The 17,517-nt window shown below is 42.2% G+C and overlaps 2 protein-coding genes across 23 annotated transcripts in view; one reads left to right on the top strand and one right to left on the bottom strand.

Moving 5' to 3' along the window:
* SYN3 (synapsin III) overlaps positions 1-12,329 on the top strand; it is a 462,808-nt gene extending 450,479 nt beyond the window's left edge. For 8 of the 21 annotated variants that reach the window (XM_028490561.2, XM_028490572.2, XM_028490569.2 and 5 more), the window contains 6 exons: positions 2,796-3,913; positions 5,300-6,099; positions 9,591-9,995; positions 10,799-10,824; positions 11,967-12,011; positions 12,189-12,329. In XM_028490561.2, coding sequence (XP_028346362.1) covers positions 2,796-2,928 — 133 coding nt within the window. In that variant the 3' untranslated portion in view covers positions 2,929-3,913; positions 5,300-6,099; positions 9,591-9,995; ... (1 more) ...; positions 11,967-12,011; positions 12,189-12,329. Of the gene's footprint in view, positions 1-2,795; positions 3,914-5,299; positions 6,100-9,590; positions 9,996-10,798; positions 11,649-11,966; positions 12,012-12,188 lie in introns of all 21 variants that reach the window. The other 13 variants (XM_028490567.2, XM_028490573.2, XM_028490565.2 and 10 more) reach the window with 13 other exon arrangements.
* FBXO7 (F-box protein 7) overlaps positions 10,101-17,517 on the bottom strand; it is a 20,446-nt gene continuing 13,029 nt past the window's right edge. For both annotated transcript variants that reach the window (XM_024127417.3, XM_024127418.3), the window contains exons 5-9: positions 16,412-16,495; positions 14,153-14,248; positions 12,173-12,349; positions 11,805-11,842; positions 10,101-10,798 (exon numbers count right to left, since the gene is read on the bottom strand). In XM_024127417.3, coding sequence (XP_023983185.1) covers positions 10,409-10,798; positions 11,805-11,842; positions 12,173-12,349; positions 14,153-14,248; positions 16,412-16,495 — 785 coding nt within the window. In that variant the 3' untranslated portion in view covers positions 10,101-10,408. The remainder of the gene's footprint in view (positions 10,799-11,804; positions 11,843-12,172; positions 12,350-14,152; positions 14,249-16,411; positions 16,496-17,517) is intronic.

Genomic DNA, 17,517 nt, shown 5'->3' with positions numbered 1-17,517 from the left:
CTGTGCATCCGGAGCCTGTGCTCTGCAACGGGAGGGGCCACAACAGTGAGAGGCAAAAAAAAAAAAAAAAAATTGTTTTTAATCTGAATTTCAAATTTAACTGGGTGTCCTGTATTTTTACTTACTAAATCTAGCAACCCTACTCTACTGGGATCACTCATATGGCTGTAGTCATCTGGCAGCTTACCTGGGGCTGGATGGTCCAAGAGGGCCTCCTGCACACATCTGGTTGTTGGCGTTGCCTGTCAGCTGAGCCTCTCTCTCTTCTTGGGCCTCATCCTCCAGCAGGCTGGGCCCAGCTTCCTCACATGGTAGAATTACATTCCAAAAGGGCAAAAGTAGAAGCTTCAAGGCCTCTCGAGGTCTGGCCTTAGAAGACGCTGCATAATGTCATTTCATCCCATCACACGCTTTTGGTAAAAACAAGTCACGTGGTCAAGCCCAGATTAAAGAGGTGGGGAAATAGACTCTTGATAGGAGGACCTGCAGAGTCGCATTGTGAAAGACTAGGTGATGGGGATGGGAAGGAGAGTTGCCACCACTTTGTAAAAGATCCGTCCCAATGCACACATACATCCTCTTTCCTCTTTCCCCTCAAGCCTGTCTCTCGGTTTGAGGTCAGAAAGAGAGACCCTAAATGTGTTTTCTTTGGAAAGCTTCTCCCTTTCTTCAACTCCAAACACTAATATTAATAATCATCGTTTCACCGCTAGCGTCTATTATCTACTTACTATGTACTAAGCACTTTACCTAGTTGGTTTTTTTTAAGTCCCACAGGCTTAGGAGTTAATAATAATTATTATCCCCATTTTACAGATGAGCAAACAGAGAAAGAAATTAGTAATTTGCCAAAGTTTCCACTGTTAGGAAGTAGAAGAGCTAGGATTGAACACAGGACATCCAGCCCATGAGTCATGCTAACCATAATTTTTCTGAATAGGTAATACATTCACATGGTTCAAAGATCTAAAAGATTTTGTTTTTATTGAAAAAAACCTTACTCCCAACTCATTCCTATCCAGTGCTTTCCTGCCCCCTGCTCCCCAGAGGTAACCATTTTTGTTAGTTCCTTGTGTGTTCCTCCAGTGTTTCCTTATGCAAATACAGAAATACATGTTCTGATTCTCTCCTCCCACTTATTTACACAATCAGCAGTATTCACTGTCCACACCATTTTGCTACTTGCTTTTACATTTAACAGTAAATCCTGGAGCTCTTCCACTCAGTTCATTAACATTTTCTCCTTTTCACAGCTGTATAGTATTCTACTATATAGTTATACTACGATTTATCCAACTAATCCACCATAAATGGAAACGTGGTATGCTCTTACAAAGAAGCTTGCAGCGAATAGCCTTGAAAACATGCTGTTTCTTATACGTGCAGGATCAGCTGTATAGAAAATACCTGAAATGGTGTTATTGGATCAAAGGACAAATGCATTTTTAGTTTGATGAAATTAGCAAGTGGTCCTCCAGCAATAGGCATAGAGGTTGACGGCACAGACTCTAGAGTCAGACCACCTGGGTTCAATGTCAGCTCTGCCACTTGAAAGCTGCATGACCTCAGAAAAGTAACCTAATCTCTCTGTGCTTAAACTTCTTCTCATGCAAAATGGGGACAATAGTACTTACACCACAGGGTTATTGTAAGGATTAAAATGAGTTTTTGCACAGTTAGTGCTTCTAGCCAGCCAGAATGCAGCTGGCTCCATACGGGTGTATCTGTGACAGCCTCTCACATGTGAAAAGATACGGCCCAGCTAATCACAGGACAGACGAGGGCTTTGGGACTTAAGCCAGGTTTGGACGCTAACCTCAATAGTCATCTAGCTAAAAACATTTAAATCTCCTGGGTTGTTGCTCTAAAGTATTATTTGGTTCAATTCAAATCAGCAGGTATTTATCAAATGCCTACTCTGAACTTAGTCCTGGATGACACCCCGGGGGGAATAAGCAAGGGGTAAAAGATAGTCTCTGCTTTGTAGAAGATTTTGTTTAATGTGGTGACAGGACCAAGTGGGGATCTCTTCCTATGTCTTTCACCCTCACTAGGCTCACCTCAAGGTGAGCCCCTTGAGGACAGGGCCTGAATCTCATTCATCTCTCCAACCTGTCACCTAGCATTAGGCTGGCACACAGGGTCAAAAACTGTTGTTCAAACAGTAGGCACTGGGAGAATTTCAAAATGGGCTGGAATCGGCAATAAGGGCCTCCGAGAAGAGTTGGAATTGAAGCCCGAGTGTCAGAGCTAGAAGAGACCTGAGGGTGGGCTAGACCGACCCTCCATTTCGCCGATGAGGGAAAGGAGGTCCCGAGCAGTGAGTTACTTGCCCACAGCTGGAGGGGCCAAATGGCAGAGAGGGTCTGGAATACAGACCTCCTGATTCCCAAACTAGCCCTGGAGAGTATAGGAGGAACAACCATAATGCGTTGATACAGCCCTTTACCAAGTGGGTTTGTACACAGAAGCAGGAGAGTGGTCAAGCTGCGCTCTAGTTACGCCTGCCGTCTGAGCAGCCTGGTTTTGTGAAAAGAATATGAGCCTTGGATGCTCCCCTGTTACTTGCTGTAAGCCCCAATTTCTGTGCCTAAAAAAGGATACCAGTAGCCACCTTGCAGGTTAATTGCGTGTGTGGTGTACTCAGCATCGTGTAAGGGCGGGGATGCCTTGTTTCTGGTCTCACTGTCCTTGTGGTGACGGGGCTCACCCAGCTGGCTTCCGGACAAGCCCAGGACTCACTTCCTGGGGAGCCCAGCCTTGTCGCCCCCAACCCCCTTGCCTTTCTGTTTCAGCAAATCCCAGTCCCTGACTAACAGCCTCAGCACGTCTGACGCCTCCCAGCGTGGGACCCCAAGTGAAGACGAGGCCAAGGCCGAGACCATCCGCAACCTGAGGAAGTCTTTCGCCAGCCTGTTCTCTGACTAACCCTGTCCAGGCCGGGGAGGGGGGTGCCCCGTTACACTCCCCCCTCTCCTGCCCCATCCTCCATCTCAGCCTTGGTTCCTGACGGGAACAGAATGGAGGGCCTGAGAATATACTTTCCAAATGCGTTTGATCGAGGAATTGAGTATCTACATGTGTTCCCACTTTCCTTTGCCATGACGTTCCAGCATTGCCCGACTGAGGGGTGGGCCTTTGAGAGCCTCCAGGTTCCTCAAAACGGGCCTTAAAGACAGGCATCACGTCAACCTTCCTACCCAGATGCTTGCTTCCCTGCCTCAGATAACCAAGTGAGATGTCTGTGTGTGGCTAGTTTTGACATTTCTTGTTAGTGTTTTGCTTGCCTTTGGGAAGGGCGCCCTCTGAGCCTTGCCCCACCTCCATCAAATGCAGACGCTGAAGTCAGACCTCAGCTATGTAGGAGGCAATAACCTTTTGACAGTGTTTTGCAAACAAATGGAGAAAAGCGCAGCCAGGGGAACCTACCACCTACCCTTGCAAGTCCCATCCAAGCTCAAGAGATGGCCCTGCAGACCAGACAGGCAAAGGCCCCATCACACCCGCCACCAGTGGATCTTGAGGACCATGGAAAGAATTCAGAGCCTGTGGGACACGTGGGGCCTTTCAGAGCCCAACAGAAACAGAGGGGAGACTGTACAGTGCTGCTCGTGCCCAGAGTGCTGTCCTAAATTGGACGGCCAAGAGCACACCACGGGTTCTTTTAGGAATCGTCACTAGTTCCCAGAGGGGGAATATGCCCTCCACTTCCCAAGGAAGGAGTTAGGTTAGGCCCTCTCCACCCATTCCGTGTTACACCGCCCTTTGGTCTCTGAATTCCCACCAGGAATGTTGTTTTCTCCTCAAGGATATACAAGGAACCAGAGACGAGGATGGATGACACAGGATCAGAAATTGCGATGATAGTAACTTCTAGCTCGGCGTTTTACAGACAGTGTACAGCAAGGCACTGGTAGGTTACTCAGTTATGAAAGGGTTCACTGGTCAAACGTGTTTAGGAAACACTGTTTTTTGTTTGTTTCTTTTCTGAGATTGATAGTACATATCAAAGGCTCTTGGAATTCCTGCAGTAAAGAAATTAGCTTTAACTTTGTTTAACCCACACTTATTTGACTAAACAACCGCAGAGCTGGAAAATGGAACCCTGACTCCCTTCCCAATGCTTTCTCCTACATCAGACTCCTCTCATGATTAGATGGGGTGCAGGGGTGTCCCAAATCTCCAAGCACCTGGTGCTAGAAACATTGTAGGTGCCAGACCAGCCTCCTGGTTCCAAAGAGCAGAGGATAATCCAACATAGCCATGCTATCCCCTTACAGCCCACTTTGCAACTTGAGACACGTCTTCCCCTCACTGTTCATAGGGAAGGGTGAGAGGGAGGTAAAAATGAAAGTGTCCTTGGCCTGGAGCTGCATTCTGAATAAAAGAGTGCAGAAAACGGTCGGGCAGGATGTCACACCACAAAGCCTCGTGTTTTAGAAGATTGAGAACACAGGAAGTACGTGAGGCGATCGTCATCACTCTTCCACTCTGCAAATTAAGATTGGAAGAAGAAATCAAACTATCTCACGCAATTCTCACTTAGTAATAAAACACAGCCCAAAATACACAACAAAGTGGTGACAGGCTAGACAAAGTTTCTCAAAGCGTGGGACATGGCCATGTGCACAGCTAGCTTCATTTCAGACCAAAGGATTCAGAATTTCTGGTCATAAGGCCCAGAACCTGTATCTTTATCATCTCCCTAAGTATTTTGAATGCACATTGAAGTTAGACCAGCAGCCCTGCCCCGAGCTGTGTGGGAAAGCTGCTGTGTGAGAAACAGTACTGGTGTGGAAGCATCACAGCCAGGGCCCACTCCTTTGGTGAGCAAAACTAGTGGCTCCATAAACAATGATTACGTGGCTTACATTTTCCCACTTTCCCATATTCTGTCCCTTGTCCCTAAAAACACCCCAACATTCAAACCATATTTCCCAGATATTCCAGTAGAATATCAAACTCATTTCTCAGGCCAGGCATCCTTGTTTTTATAGCCATGCACAGAAGATTCCATGACATGAGACAAGTTTATAAGCAACACATTGAAATAAATTTTCCCATCAGTCTGTGTATAAGTCTAGAGACCAAGAATGGTCCTCTGGAGACCGCTGATCCCCAAAATGGACTGTTCTCTCACGTGGGCTAGCACACGTTCCCTCCAAACAGTTAACCTTTAATGATTGTGATTTTTTTAATGGGAAAGAACAAAATGAAAGGGGGAAGGGAGTCACTCTGTAGAGAGTCTGAAAGGTTGTGTCTGTTATTTTTTGCTTTGTTTCACAACCTTGGCCCGAAGAAAGACTAGCTTTCCCTCCAAGCTGACTTGGTGAGGCTGAAACATGACAAAGATCCATTTGGTTTGTGCTGACATGTAGCACAATGAATAGAGAATTTCAAATGCAGCCTCAGTGGACACCTCCACCAGCCGGAGAAAATATCTTCTTCGAGAGCTTCCTCCTAACAGCATGATAAAAGGGTACTGTCATCTAATTGTCAAATCAGCTTTCGAGGGATACTGGAATCTACGTATCCTTTCTCTTGCATTAATCCTCTGTGTCCTCTTCATCATTACCACACTGCCCCCCGCCCCCGCCCCGTTCAGTCCCTGCTGATGGGGCAGTTAGTTCTACCATTCCAGAATTTCAGGGGTTATAGGCCTTCATTCCCATGGTAACAAATAGAGTAGCAAATCCCATGAGCCTGAACTTCAACTACCTTCTGGAAGTTCTCATCTGAATTTGCAGTGGAAGGAGCTCGAGGGGAAAGCAAGCCGGTGCCGGCATCTCGTGAACGCGCTACGTGGGCACAGCACAGCGCATGCCTTGTTCGGCACACAATTGGTATGCAGGAAGTGTGTTAGGTTGGCCCTCCTAGAAAACTATGAAATTAACAGAATGTAAACAAAATGTTAAGAGAGAAGAAAAAGGCTGTTTTTCTAAGAGTATCAATGTGAGGAAATCACTTGCCCAGGAAGAGAATCAAACCAACAGAGAGACTGATAAGAAGCTGAAGAGAATCCGTGGCCGTTTTTTAACCTACGGGAGCAAGCAGAGCAGAGGGCTGAGACCTCCCCCGTGGTGAGCGTGGCCCACACAGGTGAGTTGACTGCAGGCCCACCGAGGCTGGGAGCTGAAGGGACCAGGTGCCATTGTCAGCATCAGTCAGGAGGTGCAGCGAGCAGAGCAGGACAATACGAAGGCTTGTCCAGCGAAGACCCAGGGGTCCCATCCAGACCACACACCACACAGCAGACCACACACCACACAGCAGACCACAGCAGAGCCCAGCTCGAGCCATCCTGCAGGCACACAGTGTTCTTTCAGATCCCTGCCCCTCCCAGTGCCTCATTCAACTTCATAGAACAAGTTGGTGGCTCATTTGGTTTTATGTGTTTAGAATCTGTGAAAGGATGCAAGTTAGAGTCCCAGTGTGAGTGAGTTAAAGTCAGCCTCGCAGATACAAGCAGTAACTTAATTATGCTGGAGGAATAGCTCAGAGCCTGAGAGCACTTGCACGTGCATCGCATGGTTTTCTTCACCCAAGAGAACAAGCAGGCTGGTTGCTAACTATACCCCCCAAGTGTCAAAAGCTGTCCTCGACTCCAGAGCAGTCATGGATTAAATTCCATTTCAGTCTAATATTTAGACTCTAATAGAAGGTGGCACTTTTGGTTTGGTTGGAGACAAATTGCAAGGTTGGGTGACAAACAAGTCAAACCAGTCCATTAACCAAACACAATGCATAAAGGGCACAGAGGCTCCCTTGTGTTTCCACAGACAAAATATGCAGCCCCAAGAGATGAGACTTTTAGATTGTGTTTATAACCCTCTCAACTGGCAGGCCAAGAGGAAAAGATGAAAAATTTTTTGAAATTTTAGTGTATTATTTCTTTAAGGTAAAACCAATGTAAAACTAAACATTCTTCTTACAATTAAGAGGAAAAGATGAAAAATTTTTTGAAATTTTAGTGTATTATTTCTTTAAGGTAAAACCAATGTAAAACTAAACATTCTTCTTACAATTGTGTGTGTGTGTGTGTGTGTGTGTGTGTGTGTCTGTGTGTGAGAGAGAGAGAGAGAATTCTTTAAAATCCTAAATAACTTTCATTATTTCTATTCTGCTTGGTCCTCCCGCTTTAATTCCAATTTCCAAACTCTCCACATTTTAAGTATCTGCTCTGTGGTCTTTTGCTGAGTTTAGAGCAGAAGCAAGTTAACATTTCCTTGCCTCTCAATTAACATTTTACCTGCTTTGCTATGGGGGGGCAGAAACTTAAGTGCTATAACCTACTGGGGAATCCCAAGAGAGCCATTAAGTTAGTTAAGATGAAACCTTATGTCACATGACCTAACTAGTACTTCCCGTATCTGATCTTCTCCACATCTTCTACAGTCAGCTGGAGGCTATCCAAAGGAGTATTAACCACACTCACAGCACAGTGGAGAACTGGGACCTGCCTGGCTCCTCCCTGAGGCTCTGTCATTTGGCAGCTACTGACCAGGGTAGGAGAAAGACAAGCCTTGGCTCAGGGCCCCAAGTATAGGGAGCAGAGGGAGAGTGTAGGAATTACAGAGATATTAAGCTAAACGGTGATCTCAGGAACTGGAGAGAGGCAAGCAAGAGTGAGAGGACAGACTTCAACTGTTTGTACATAGGGAATCACAAAATCTTACATTGTTAAGAGAGGATACCTCCCATGATTTGATTTCCAGCTATGCCAAACCAGAGCTCTCATTTATAAATGGCCGGGGTTGGTGGGCGGGGTGGGGGGGGTGCGGGGAGAAAATCACTAAGGCTACAAGCCAGTGATGTGGAGTGCATCTCACACAGCATTCTACACCAGCAGTCCCCAACCATTTTAGCGCCAGGGACCGGTTTCATGGAAGACAATTTTTCCACAGAGCAGGGGAGAGGGGGGATGGTTTCAGGATGATTCAAGCCATTACATTTATTGTGCACTTTATTATTACATTGTAATGTATAATGAAGTAATTATACAACTCACCATAATGCAGAATCAGTGGGAGCCCTGAGCTTGTTTTCACTTGCCACTCACTGATAGGGTTCTGATACGAGCCTGCAAGCAATTGATTTATTACGGTCTCTGTGCAGTCAAACCTCTCTGCTAATGATGATCTGTATCTGCAGCCGCTCCCCAGCGCTAGCATCACCCCTCAGCTCCACCTCAGATCATCAGGCATTAGATTCTCATAAGGAGTGGGCAACCTAGATCCCTCACATGCGCTGTTCACGGTACGGTTCACGTTCCTATGAGAGTCGAATGCCACCGCTGGTCTGACAAGGTGGAGCTCAGGCAGTAATGCGAGCGACGGGGAGCGGCTGTAAATACAGATGAAGCTTCGCTCGCTCACCCGCCGCTCACCTCCTGCTGTGCAGCCTGGTTCCTAACAGGCCACAGACTGGTACCGGTCCATGGCCCAGGGGTTGGGGACCCCTGCTCTACACTGTCTTCTATCACAAAACATCAAAGTGGTGTCAGAAAGTCACGCAGTGAACAGGCTATGACCAAACCATGACTTTATTCTCATCATACACCAGCAACACATAAAGCTCAACAGTCTCAGTCTAATGAAAAGAATGTAGATTTTACAAGCGTCTGACTATAAAGCTAGTCAAGAAAAGCTTCGATGGTGGTTTAAAGAATTCAGAATAAACTATTGAGAGGACCACAAATTTAGGTGTGTCACACACCACTGGTATCCTAAACTAAGATCTGTCACGTAGGATAGTAAGTCCGAGGTGAGGTCGGAAAGTAGCACCTGTATCTGCAGGACACCAAGACCATTCACGAACCTCTCAAGGACCACTCGAAAATGAATGCATTTTGAAAACTACTGTTTTTTAGTATATGGTGCTTCTGGTCATCACTATGTCCTTCCATCCCCACTACACACACACACACCCCCCACATAAAGTGCAACCTAACATTATAAGGCCACAGAAAGGTGTACTAGAGAACCAGGATGTTTTTACCCATTGAAGTTTCAGGGTGACTCTTTCAACCCAGACCCAATGAAAGCCATATGGCTTCTGGTGGACACTTTTTTTAAAGCTGTCCTATAGCTCAGCTATTACAAAATACCACAGGAAAAAAGAATGTCAACAGCCCTAATCCTTTACCTATACGTTAAGCTACTAAAGGTGACATGGCCTCTGGAAAATCGTATTGACTGAATTTTCTTCACTGTGATGGAAAAAAGGACAATACATATGATATGTATAGCAAAGAAAAAAAAAATTCATGTGTACGAATTCACGTGTAGGACTCTAAACATTCTTGCAGCACATAGCATTCCAAGCCATTTCCTTATATGCAAAACAATTTTTTAAAAAGCAGGAAGACATTGGCAATATTCCTATTTTCTGCAGATACTAACAGTGTTTTACTCCTGTGTTGTGATTCAGATTTTAATCTGTCACTATAGCATGTTTCCAGTAGTTGTTTATGTGCTAAGACATTTGTGTTTGGCCTTTTTCTTGTTGTAGGAAAAATAAAACTTGAATTCTGTGTATTTTAAGTCTTAAAAGCAAAATCTTCTTCAAATAATAAGAGGATTTCTTTGCAGAACAAGTACCTGAGCAGCACTCAAAGCAGTGTAACTTTGTCGTTAAAATATGTCATCTACTTAGATTACAAACTAGGCTCCAAGTACTCAAAACACAAGGAAAAAGAAACTATAACTCCACTCCAAAAGAAGCCAGAAACAAGAGTCCCTAACAGCCCAATGGTGGCCCAACAGTGCTGCTTCAGAGCCCAGATGTTTCAGCACAGAGCCTGAGGAACAACTGCAGAGAGAGGGAGGAGGTGGACTGAGCTAGGTGTCCAAAGCACTCACTCCATGTCCAGTTCAACCAAACTAGCTCTGCTTGTATTCATTCCACAAATCAGGCTTCTGTGAACGATTTCAGGTGAAGAAATAGTGCCACTACAAAAAAAATAATAATCTCCTGCAACAATCTGATGACACTGAGTAAGTTCTCTGATCGTTTTGAAATGTCCAAGTAATGCTGTAAAGCTGTTCTGAATATTTATTACATATCTTTCGGTAATAAAAGTCAAGACTGCCATGTAATTCACACTTAATATTTTTTTTATTCTGGTGTAGAACATTATCAATGTCTAAATGTCTAACCTTCATTCTAGAGGGTAATTCAGAGAGGGGATGTCAGGAACCAACTATTCCCAAGGCCAACCCTGTCATGCAGTAACCTCTGGGCTATACCATCGCTGGAGCTTTAAATGTATCTACCAAAAGGCTTCTGTGAGTGCATTTCTCACCACCACAATCAGAAAACACCAGAGATAGCACCCCAACAAGATGATGTCTGTAGTTTTAAAAAAAAGCAAAATCAAAACAAGCTCCAGCATGAGATTATAAATCAGTCACATGAATGGTAGCCGGCTGTCAGTTGGCCGACCCCTGCTAGGTCTTAAGGGAAATCTGTCATTGGGGCCACCTCGCCCTGGCAAGATGGGGTTAGGTCCTGGAAGGGGGCCGATTGGGTCAAAACGTGGTCTGAGTGGAGGGAACTGTCTGGGTGTCTCCCCAGGCCCAGGGATGAGTGAATTGATTGGATCCCCAACATAAGGAAGGGTTAGTCTTTCATCATATTCACCACCAATAATTCCTGGAGGAAGGAGAGAACTGGGAGGAAAAGGCCTGGGGTGCAAGGGGTTGGGATAGAATGGAATGGGGTGGGGTGACGATGGCAGGAACATCACATGCCGCCCTCTCTGAGCTTCTTTTCTTTGTTTGTGCCTCTTCTTGTACAGCTATAGAAAAACAAGGACAAGATATGGTAAGTGAGTTGGATGTTTCCCCAAAGTTCGTTTGCTTTCATCATATAGATCTATACATACTTTTCTTTTCCCATACCATCAAGGCAGGCAAAAAAAAAACAGTGCACAGAAGAGAACTTTTACCAGTTTCTATCTGCATGAATAAGGTAGTAGCTACGAACACAATGCCAAATGAACTCTATTCTTTAACCACACTGCAACTGAGCAGTTGTGCCCATTTGGAGTAACAATACATGCAAAGGAGGGATAACTGAGTGACATGTACTCTCAAGACTGCAATCTAGAGCTCTCAAGCTGATATGCAATTTTAAGTCAGCCTTTTTTGAAAGTGGAAAATTTAAATATCTGTTGAAAATGTCATGCCACAACATATAAAAAGTTAAGGTACTGGCAGGGAAGGGGTGGGGGACCAGCACTTATGTTCAATTTCTCACCTAACTTAGGTCCCTAATGGACCTCAATTTAAATAACAAAAAAGATGCTATTTTAGAGGATGGAACATAATCCTAAAGAACAGTACTATGTATTTGGTACATATTTGAGGACTTTCATTGAATTTTATTCTCTAGTCCTTCATCCCAAGTTTCTGAGTCCTATCAATGTCTTTTTACAGTGGTATCTGCAAATAAAACGATATAACTTATTCTCTTCATAATATACTATTCTAACTAGCTGAACAGCTGAAGATTACTCCAGCACAAAAACAACTCAATTTTTTTAACAACAGAAGAAGGAAGAATATATTAAGTAAAGGTGAAAACAATCATTGTGTTAAAGATTCTTTTTCCTGTGTAATTACAAGACACTAAGGACTGAGTCTAAGGTAGAAGTTGAAAACATTTTCATTTACTAAAAATTAGCAATAAATTTAATTAAAACATTGCATTATATCATAAAGTGGAAAATATGCCCTTAATGTATTAATTCACGAGTTATTTCTGTGCTATGAACATTAGCCTTGGTATTTAAAAATACCTACTTCTTTCCAATCTGTGTCTCGACCTCTGACAGTACCATCTACAAAGAAAAAACAAAAACCAAAGATTTAAAAATGTTTCATTCATCCAACACTAAACCTGTCTTACTTCAATTTTCTATCCTGAAATAGTCTACTTGATCTAATGGACTGTTTGTATTGCAGAGAACACAGAAATGAATGGGGAGAGTTTTCAGGACATAGGCAAAGGTATATGAAGCTTAGAATCTCTTTACAATAAGACTATGTTATGATTATTTCTTACTCTTAAAAAAAAAAAGCCCACAACTTAAAACTTCTGGCAAGCTGAGTAATTAAGACCTCAGTAACAAAGAACCCTTTTCTTGTTAACATGTTATCATGGAAATCACCTCGAAAATCCCGCAGATATAAACACCTCCACAGAAGTTGGTCATTCGAAGCAATACAGAGGTCACGACAAACTGCAGACAAAGACAGGACAGAACGAACATCCAAAAGTCGGAAGATCCGCAGTTTCAGCTCCAGTGGGAGGACTACCAAGCCAAATACATCTGGTAGGTTCAGTGCTAAAAGGACAAAGAGAATAGGTATCACTGAGTAAAAGAACATCCAGTTTCCCCACATATTCAACCAAAGTTGCCAACTTTCTAAAGAGATGATAAATTAGACGGTATCCTCAATTATCCAAGCATAAGTTATCTGTAACAAACTTTGTCCCCAGGTTAACTCTATAACTACTACTAACTCCAAGCCCCTTATTCTCTTTATGTTTTAGTAGAGAAATTACTTTTTAATACAGATCAAATAACTAACTATGACAATTTCTAAATACTAGCCAATGGCCTCCTTTGTTTCAAGCAATATTCAGTACAACAAAAAAGTCTCTATTCAACTCTAGAAAACGGATAATTAATTGCCTTGTACAATTGGTTTCCAATGCTGCTACTTATTAGCTGTGTGCCTTTGGACAAGTTATTTAAACTCTAACTCAATTTTCTCATCTGTAAAATGGGTTAGTAATATTACCTACCTCACTGAGTTGAGAATTAAATGTGTAAATACATACAGAGTGCTCAGAACAATGTTTGGCACATAACTGGCACTCGAGTGTTAGATTACTATTATTGGATATCTAGCTGAAAAAGGGAGGTAGACAAATTCAAAAGCAAAACCAAGAAAGGAAAAGAATAATATATTCCGAAGTCAAATGAAAATTATATTTTGATTATTAGCTCCTTTGAATATATGGGATACCATTCTCCACTAGCAAAGATAATCAAAGTCCAGTAAGGGGTTTTAAAATTCACATTATTCTTTTCCCTCACCACCAGCCAAAGAAGAAAACTATGATTATAATAGCCTTGGCACCATGCAACTTGAGACCTAAAATATTATTTTTCTACATACAAATAGCAGATAAAAGCCACATATCTATCTGTATAAACCTGAAATTATTTACCAGCCAAAAGAATGTGGTAGATTATGATTCTACCCTATCATTTTCTACCCTATAGTTATACTTCCCCGTCCCACAGTCACCAGGTTTGGCCATTTTTACTTGTTTTGTCCAGTGAAATGTGAGTGCAAGTGGCGTATCACTTCTGAACAAAAGCTTTAAAAACCAACACATGGTTAGGCCACTGGTCCTCTCTTCCCTGTGCCACAGGAAGAGCAAGTCCGGGATGAGGACTACTCACCCCTTGGCTAAAGCTGAGCCCCACACAGCATGGATGCAAGTGAGAAATAAATGCTCACTTAAGATTTTAAAATGTTTTTTACTACAACACAAGAGAAAGCTGATTAATGCAAGAATATTGAGTGAATTATAAACCTCACTGAATTAGCTTCACCATCTATAAAATGAGAGTAAGATCTACTTCAGAGTTGTTAGCATTAAATAAGAATGCATGTGAAATATCCAAAGTACCTAGCACAGAGTCCCAATAGTTTTAAAAAAAAAAAACAGTAGACCAAATTTACAGGCTATACGTTATTTATATATGTATTTATTGAGCACTTATTATAGGCCTGACCGTGTGCCAGGCCATGAGACTACAAAAGTGAAAAAGACATATTCCCTGCTTTCAAGGTATTCATAACCTTAGGTGGAGAGAAATCATGTCAAAAATTATTATGATACACTGGATAAAGGGCTACAATAAAGATACATATAAAATGCAGTGGAGATACAAAGAGGATGTGAAGAGCAATTAAGGAATTAACATTTAAGCTTAGTCTTAAAAGGGCAGAATTTCCACTAGGACGAGAAAAGAGGGAAGAAAAGAGGGAAGGTTTATGTCACCCTTAAACATATGTGAACTTACTATTCTTTCCAGCCATTCAACCTGTGATGATTTATCACTTCTCACCTTGTCGGGTAAAAGCCAGAAGAGGATACACCAGCTGGTCCTTGAACAGGCGAGAGAGCTTCTGAAGATCTTTGTATATCTTGGCTACATTTTCCCCTAGAATATTTTTTAAATGAAAAATCAAAGCACACAATCAAGTGGAAAAACTTGAAATGGTGTTCTCTACTTCTGCCAAACCAAATCAAAGTGGTAAGTTAGTTTTCACAATTCCTACATAAACAGAAATGAACCAAAGTCTCTGGTCGAAGAGGAAGTAATAAAATGTGTAACTCTGAAAGCTGAATCATCTTTAAACAAATTTTTCCTTACTATAAAAGTAATTAGGAACTTACAAATAAAAGGATAAATAACAGTACCTAGGTACTATAAGCCACGGTAAAAATTGATTAAAATGACTTGTCAAATGAGCAGCATATTCCTACCCAACATAAAAATTACATATTGAAGATATTCAATTAATATAATCTGAAAACTTGTAATCTAACTGTATTAACTTTCTTCCTCCTTTTTCATTTCCTTTTTCCTTATTTAACAGAAATCAGATCATCTGAGCTATATTCCTATAAAAATTGTTCTTAAAAAACAAGTCTCAGGATTTAAATCTATTCCAATCCTAAATTCTACCATTTATTAGCTCTGTGACCTTGAAGTAATTTAACCTCCTCTAGACCTGTTTCCTGATCTAGAAAATGGGCATAACAACCTCTACTGCTGTAGAATATAGAATATTTCTACTCCCCACAGCAAGGTCCTCCATAGTACAGAGATGAATATAAAGTGTTATAGCCAAGGAATTTCACGTTTGTCTGGTCTTAATGGTAAGACCATCTTTACAGATGTATCAGTCTAGTTCATGCGTTCTCAACAGAAACAATATTGCCCCCAACCAGGCAAAAATCCCAGCTATTACATTGGTCTGTGACCCTCCAAAGGGCCACAGCATACAAATTAAAATTTCATGAGGGAGAATGATTTGGGGGGAAAAATGTGTACATACTCTCCTTAGGGGATTGATAATGAAAAAATGGTTGAGAAACACTGGCCTAGTATGACATTAAATGTTCAGAGACCATTATAAATACGTATTCTGATGTCTCCTTTTCTTATCAGCTTTAGTTTACATAAGTTAGTCTCTCAGGGCCTGATCTCCCCTGGGAACTAACAAGAATAAGTCTCAAGACCTTCAAAGCAAAGATCTAGATCTAGGTAGCTTCCCTTAAAAGACACTGCTGTAAGTCCCATCTCCCTGCTATACCACACCATTCCCCACGTGGATTTTAAAACCCGCCTAAATTTACCATGAGGATAAAATGAAAAATACATCTGTAAAGGCCCATGTCCAGCAAAGGACAAGTACTAAAAGATGTTAGTTCTCCTTCCACCTCATCTCTTCTCCTTCAACTACTTACCTGCCTCTCACACTTTGGGTTTAACTGAAAGAAAAAGAAAACTCGTCTTCTTTGCATCTATTAATTTTATAGAACATAAGCAAAACCATGCCTAGAATGCAAACTTTTGGTAAAGTTCCAATCTGTATCAAATAGCAACCAAATTTATATAAGTTTAAGCAGACATTCTGAGTGCCGTTTTTCCTTCGATAATCTTCGGTAATGAAGTTGCATTGTATGGTTTCCACAAAACACAGATCCTCTCCATACTGGTTAAATACAATGCTAGAAAAATCCACAAAGAGTAATTCAGAAATTATGAAGCATCAGGACTTCCCTGGTGGCGCAGTGGTTAAGAATCCCCCTGCCAATGCAGGGGACCCGGGTTCGAGCCCTGGTCCGGGAAGATCCCACATGTCACGGAGCACCTAAGCCCATGCGCCACAACTACTGAGCCTGCGTGCCACAACTACTGAAGCCTGCGCGCCTAGGCCCGTGCTCTGCAACGAGAAGCCACCGCAATGAGAAGCCTGTGCACCACAATGAAGGGTAGCCCCGGCTCACCACAACTAGAGAAAGCCCCTGCGCAGCAACGAAGACCCAATGCAGCCAAAAATAAAATAAATAAATTTATTTTAAAAAAAACAAAAGAAAAGAAATTATGAAGCATCAATGGTGTGTGATGTATAAATATAATTCAGTATCCAAAACCCTAAGAGAAACAGGAAAGAAACCAAAACTCTGCAACATTGTCTTAAATTTGCTTTAATCTCATCCAGAAATTGTTAAGTCTTTTGAACATTACCTTTCTGTTTTTTTAAAGTGAACCTCTCAAAGCTTCATCCCAGAAGTTCAATCATGGTTATATTACCTGATTCCTCTTTGCAAATAAAAGATTCTGGCAGCAGCTGCAGTCTTTTCACACTTCTAATGTCATTGTTGATTTTTAGCGTAGCTGTAAATAAGCAAAAGAAAGATGATGAAAAAGTTTTGCCATTTCGTCAACTGCCTTCACTTTTTAGTATGGACTTGCATTCCCTTGCCCCCATATATGGGAAAAACACATTATACAAACAAACTGCCCTATGCTTATTTCCTTCCCTCACAGCAAAGTGCAAACCTGCATCACATTAAGTAAAATCACTCTAAAACACCACTTTTAAAAACTACAGTAAGAACCTTTATATGAAACCCACTAAGTATTACCAACAGCAGCTCATTAATAATTGAAAGATACGCAACAAGGTTAACAGGAGACAGTTAAACACAATACAACCATTATTTCTAATGAGGTCACTAAAAACTCCATTTATTTTTTATTTAACCCTTGGCAGTGAGTCTTCTCTTGTTTATTAAAAGAATCCTGCTAGTTTTCACAGTATCATCTCTCTCTAAACTCAGAGGATCAATATTCTTGACATCACCAGAGGGTTCATTTTTAATCCTATATGCAAAGGTGCACTTCATCTCATTCCATGAAAGAGCCAGTGATGTGCTCGTGCACATGTGCACTGAGCAGGATGTCTCGGGTGAAGCAACGATTTAAGGACACACTGCTCCTTTTCAAAGAACCAGGCCTGGAATGGTTCTGGAATGGCTGTCTGCCACTTAAGTCCACAAGTAGATGATTTGCCAAGAATTACTAAAGGAACAAAGCATCAGAAACTAAGACATTTAGCAGCTATTCTCTATGTTAAGTATCTTAAGACTAGTAAATAAAGGTTAATATACACGTGTCATTAAAGTGATTTATAAGAAACTGAGGCAAAAATTACAACCTCACATTTACTATTTGATAGCTGCAACCTTGCAAGTTATGATGTGATGTAGCAGTATGATTAGATACTGTGGGCCCTCTCTGTATAAGAATGCCCAGCCAGGGCTTCCCTGGTGGCGCAGTGGTTGCGCGTCCGCCTGCCGATGCAGGGGACGCGGGTTCGTGCCCCGGTCCGGGAAGATCCCACATGCCGCGGAGCG

Source organism: Physeter macrocephalus, chromosome 6 (genome assembly GCF_002837175.3).
Source record: "Physeter macrocephalus isolate SW-GA chromosome 6, ASM283717v5, whole genome shotgun sequence".
Classification (NCBI taxonomy): domain Eukaryota; kingdom Metazoa; phylum Chordata; class Mammalia; order Artiodactyla; family Physeteridae; genus Physeter; species Physeter macrocephalus.
Note: the sequence above shows the minus strand (reverse complement) of the source record. Positions and strands in the feature narration are given on the sequence as shown.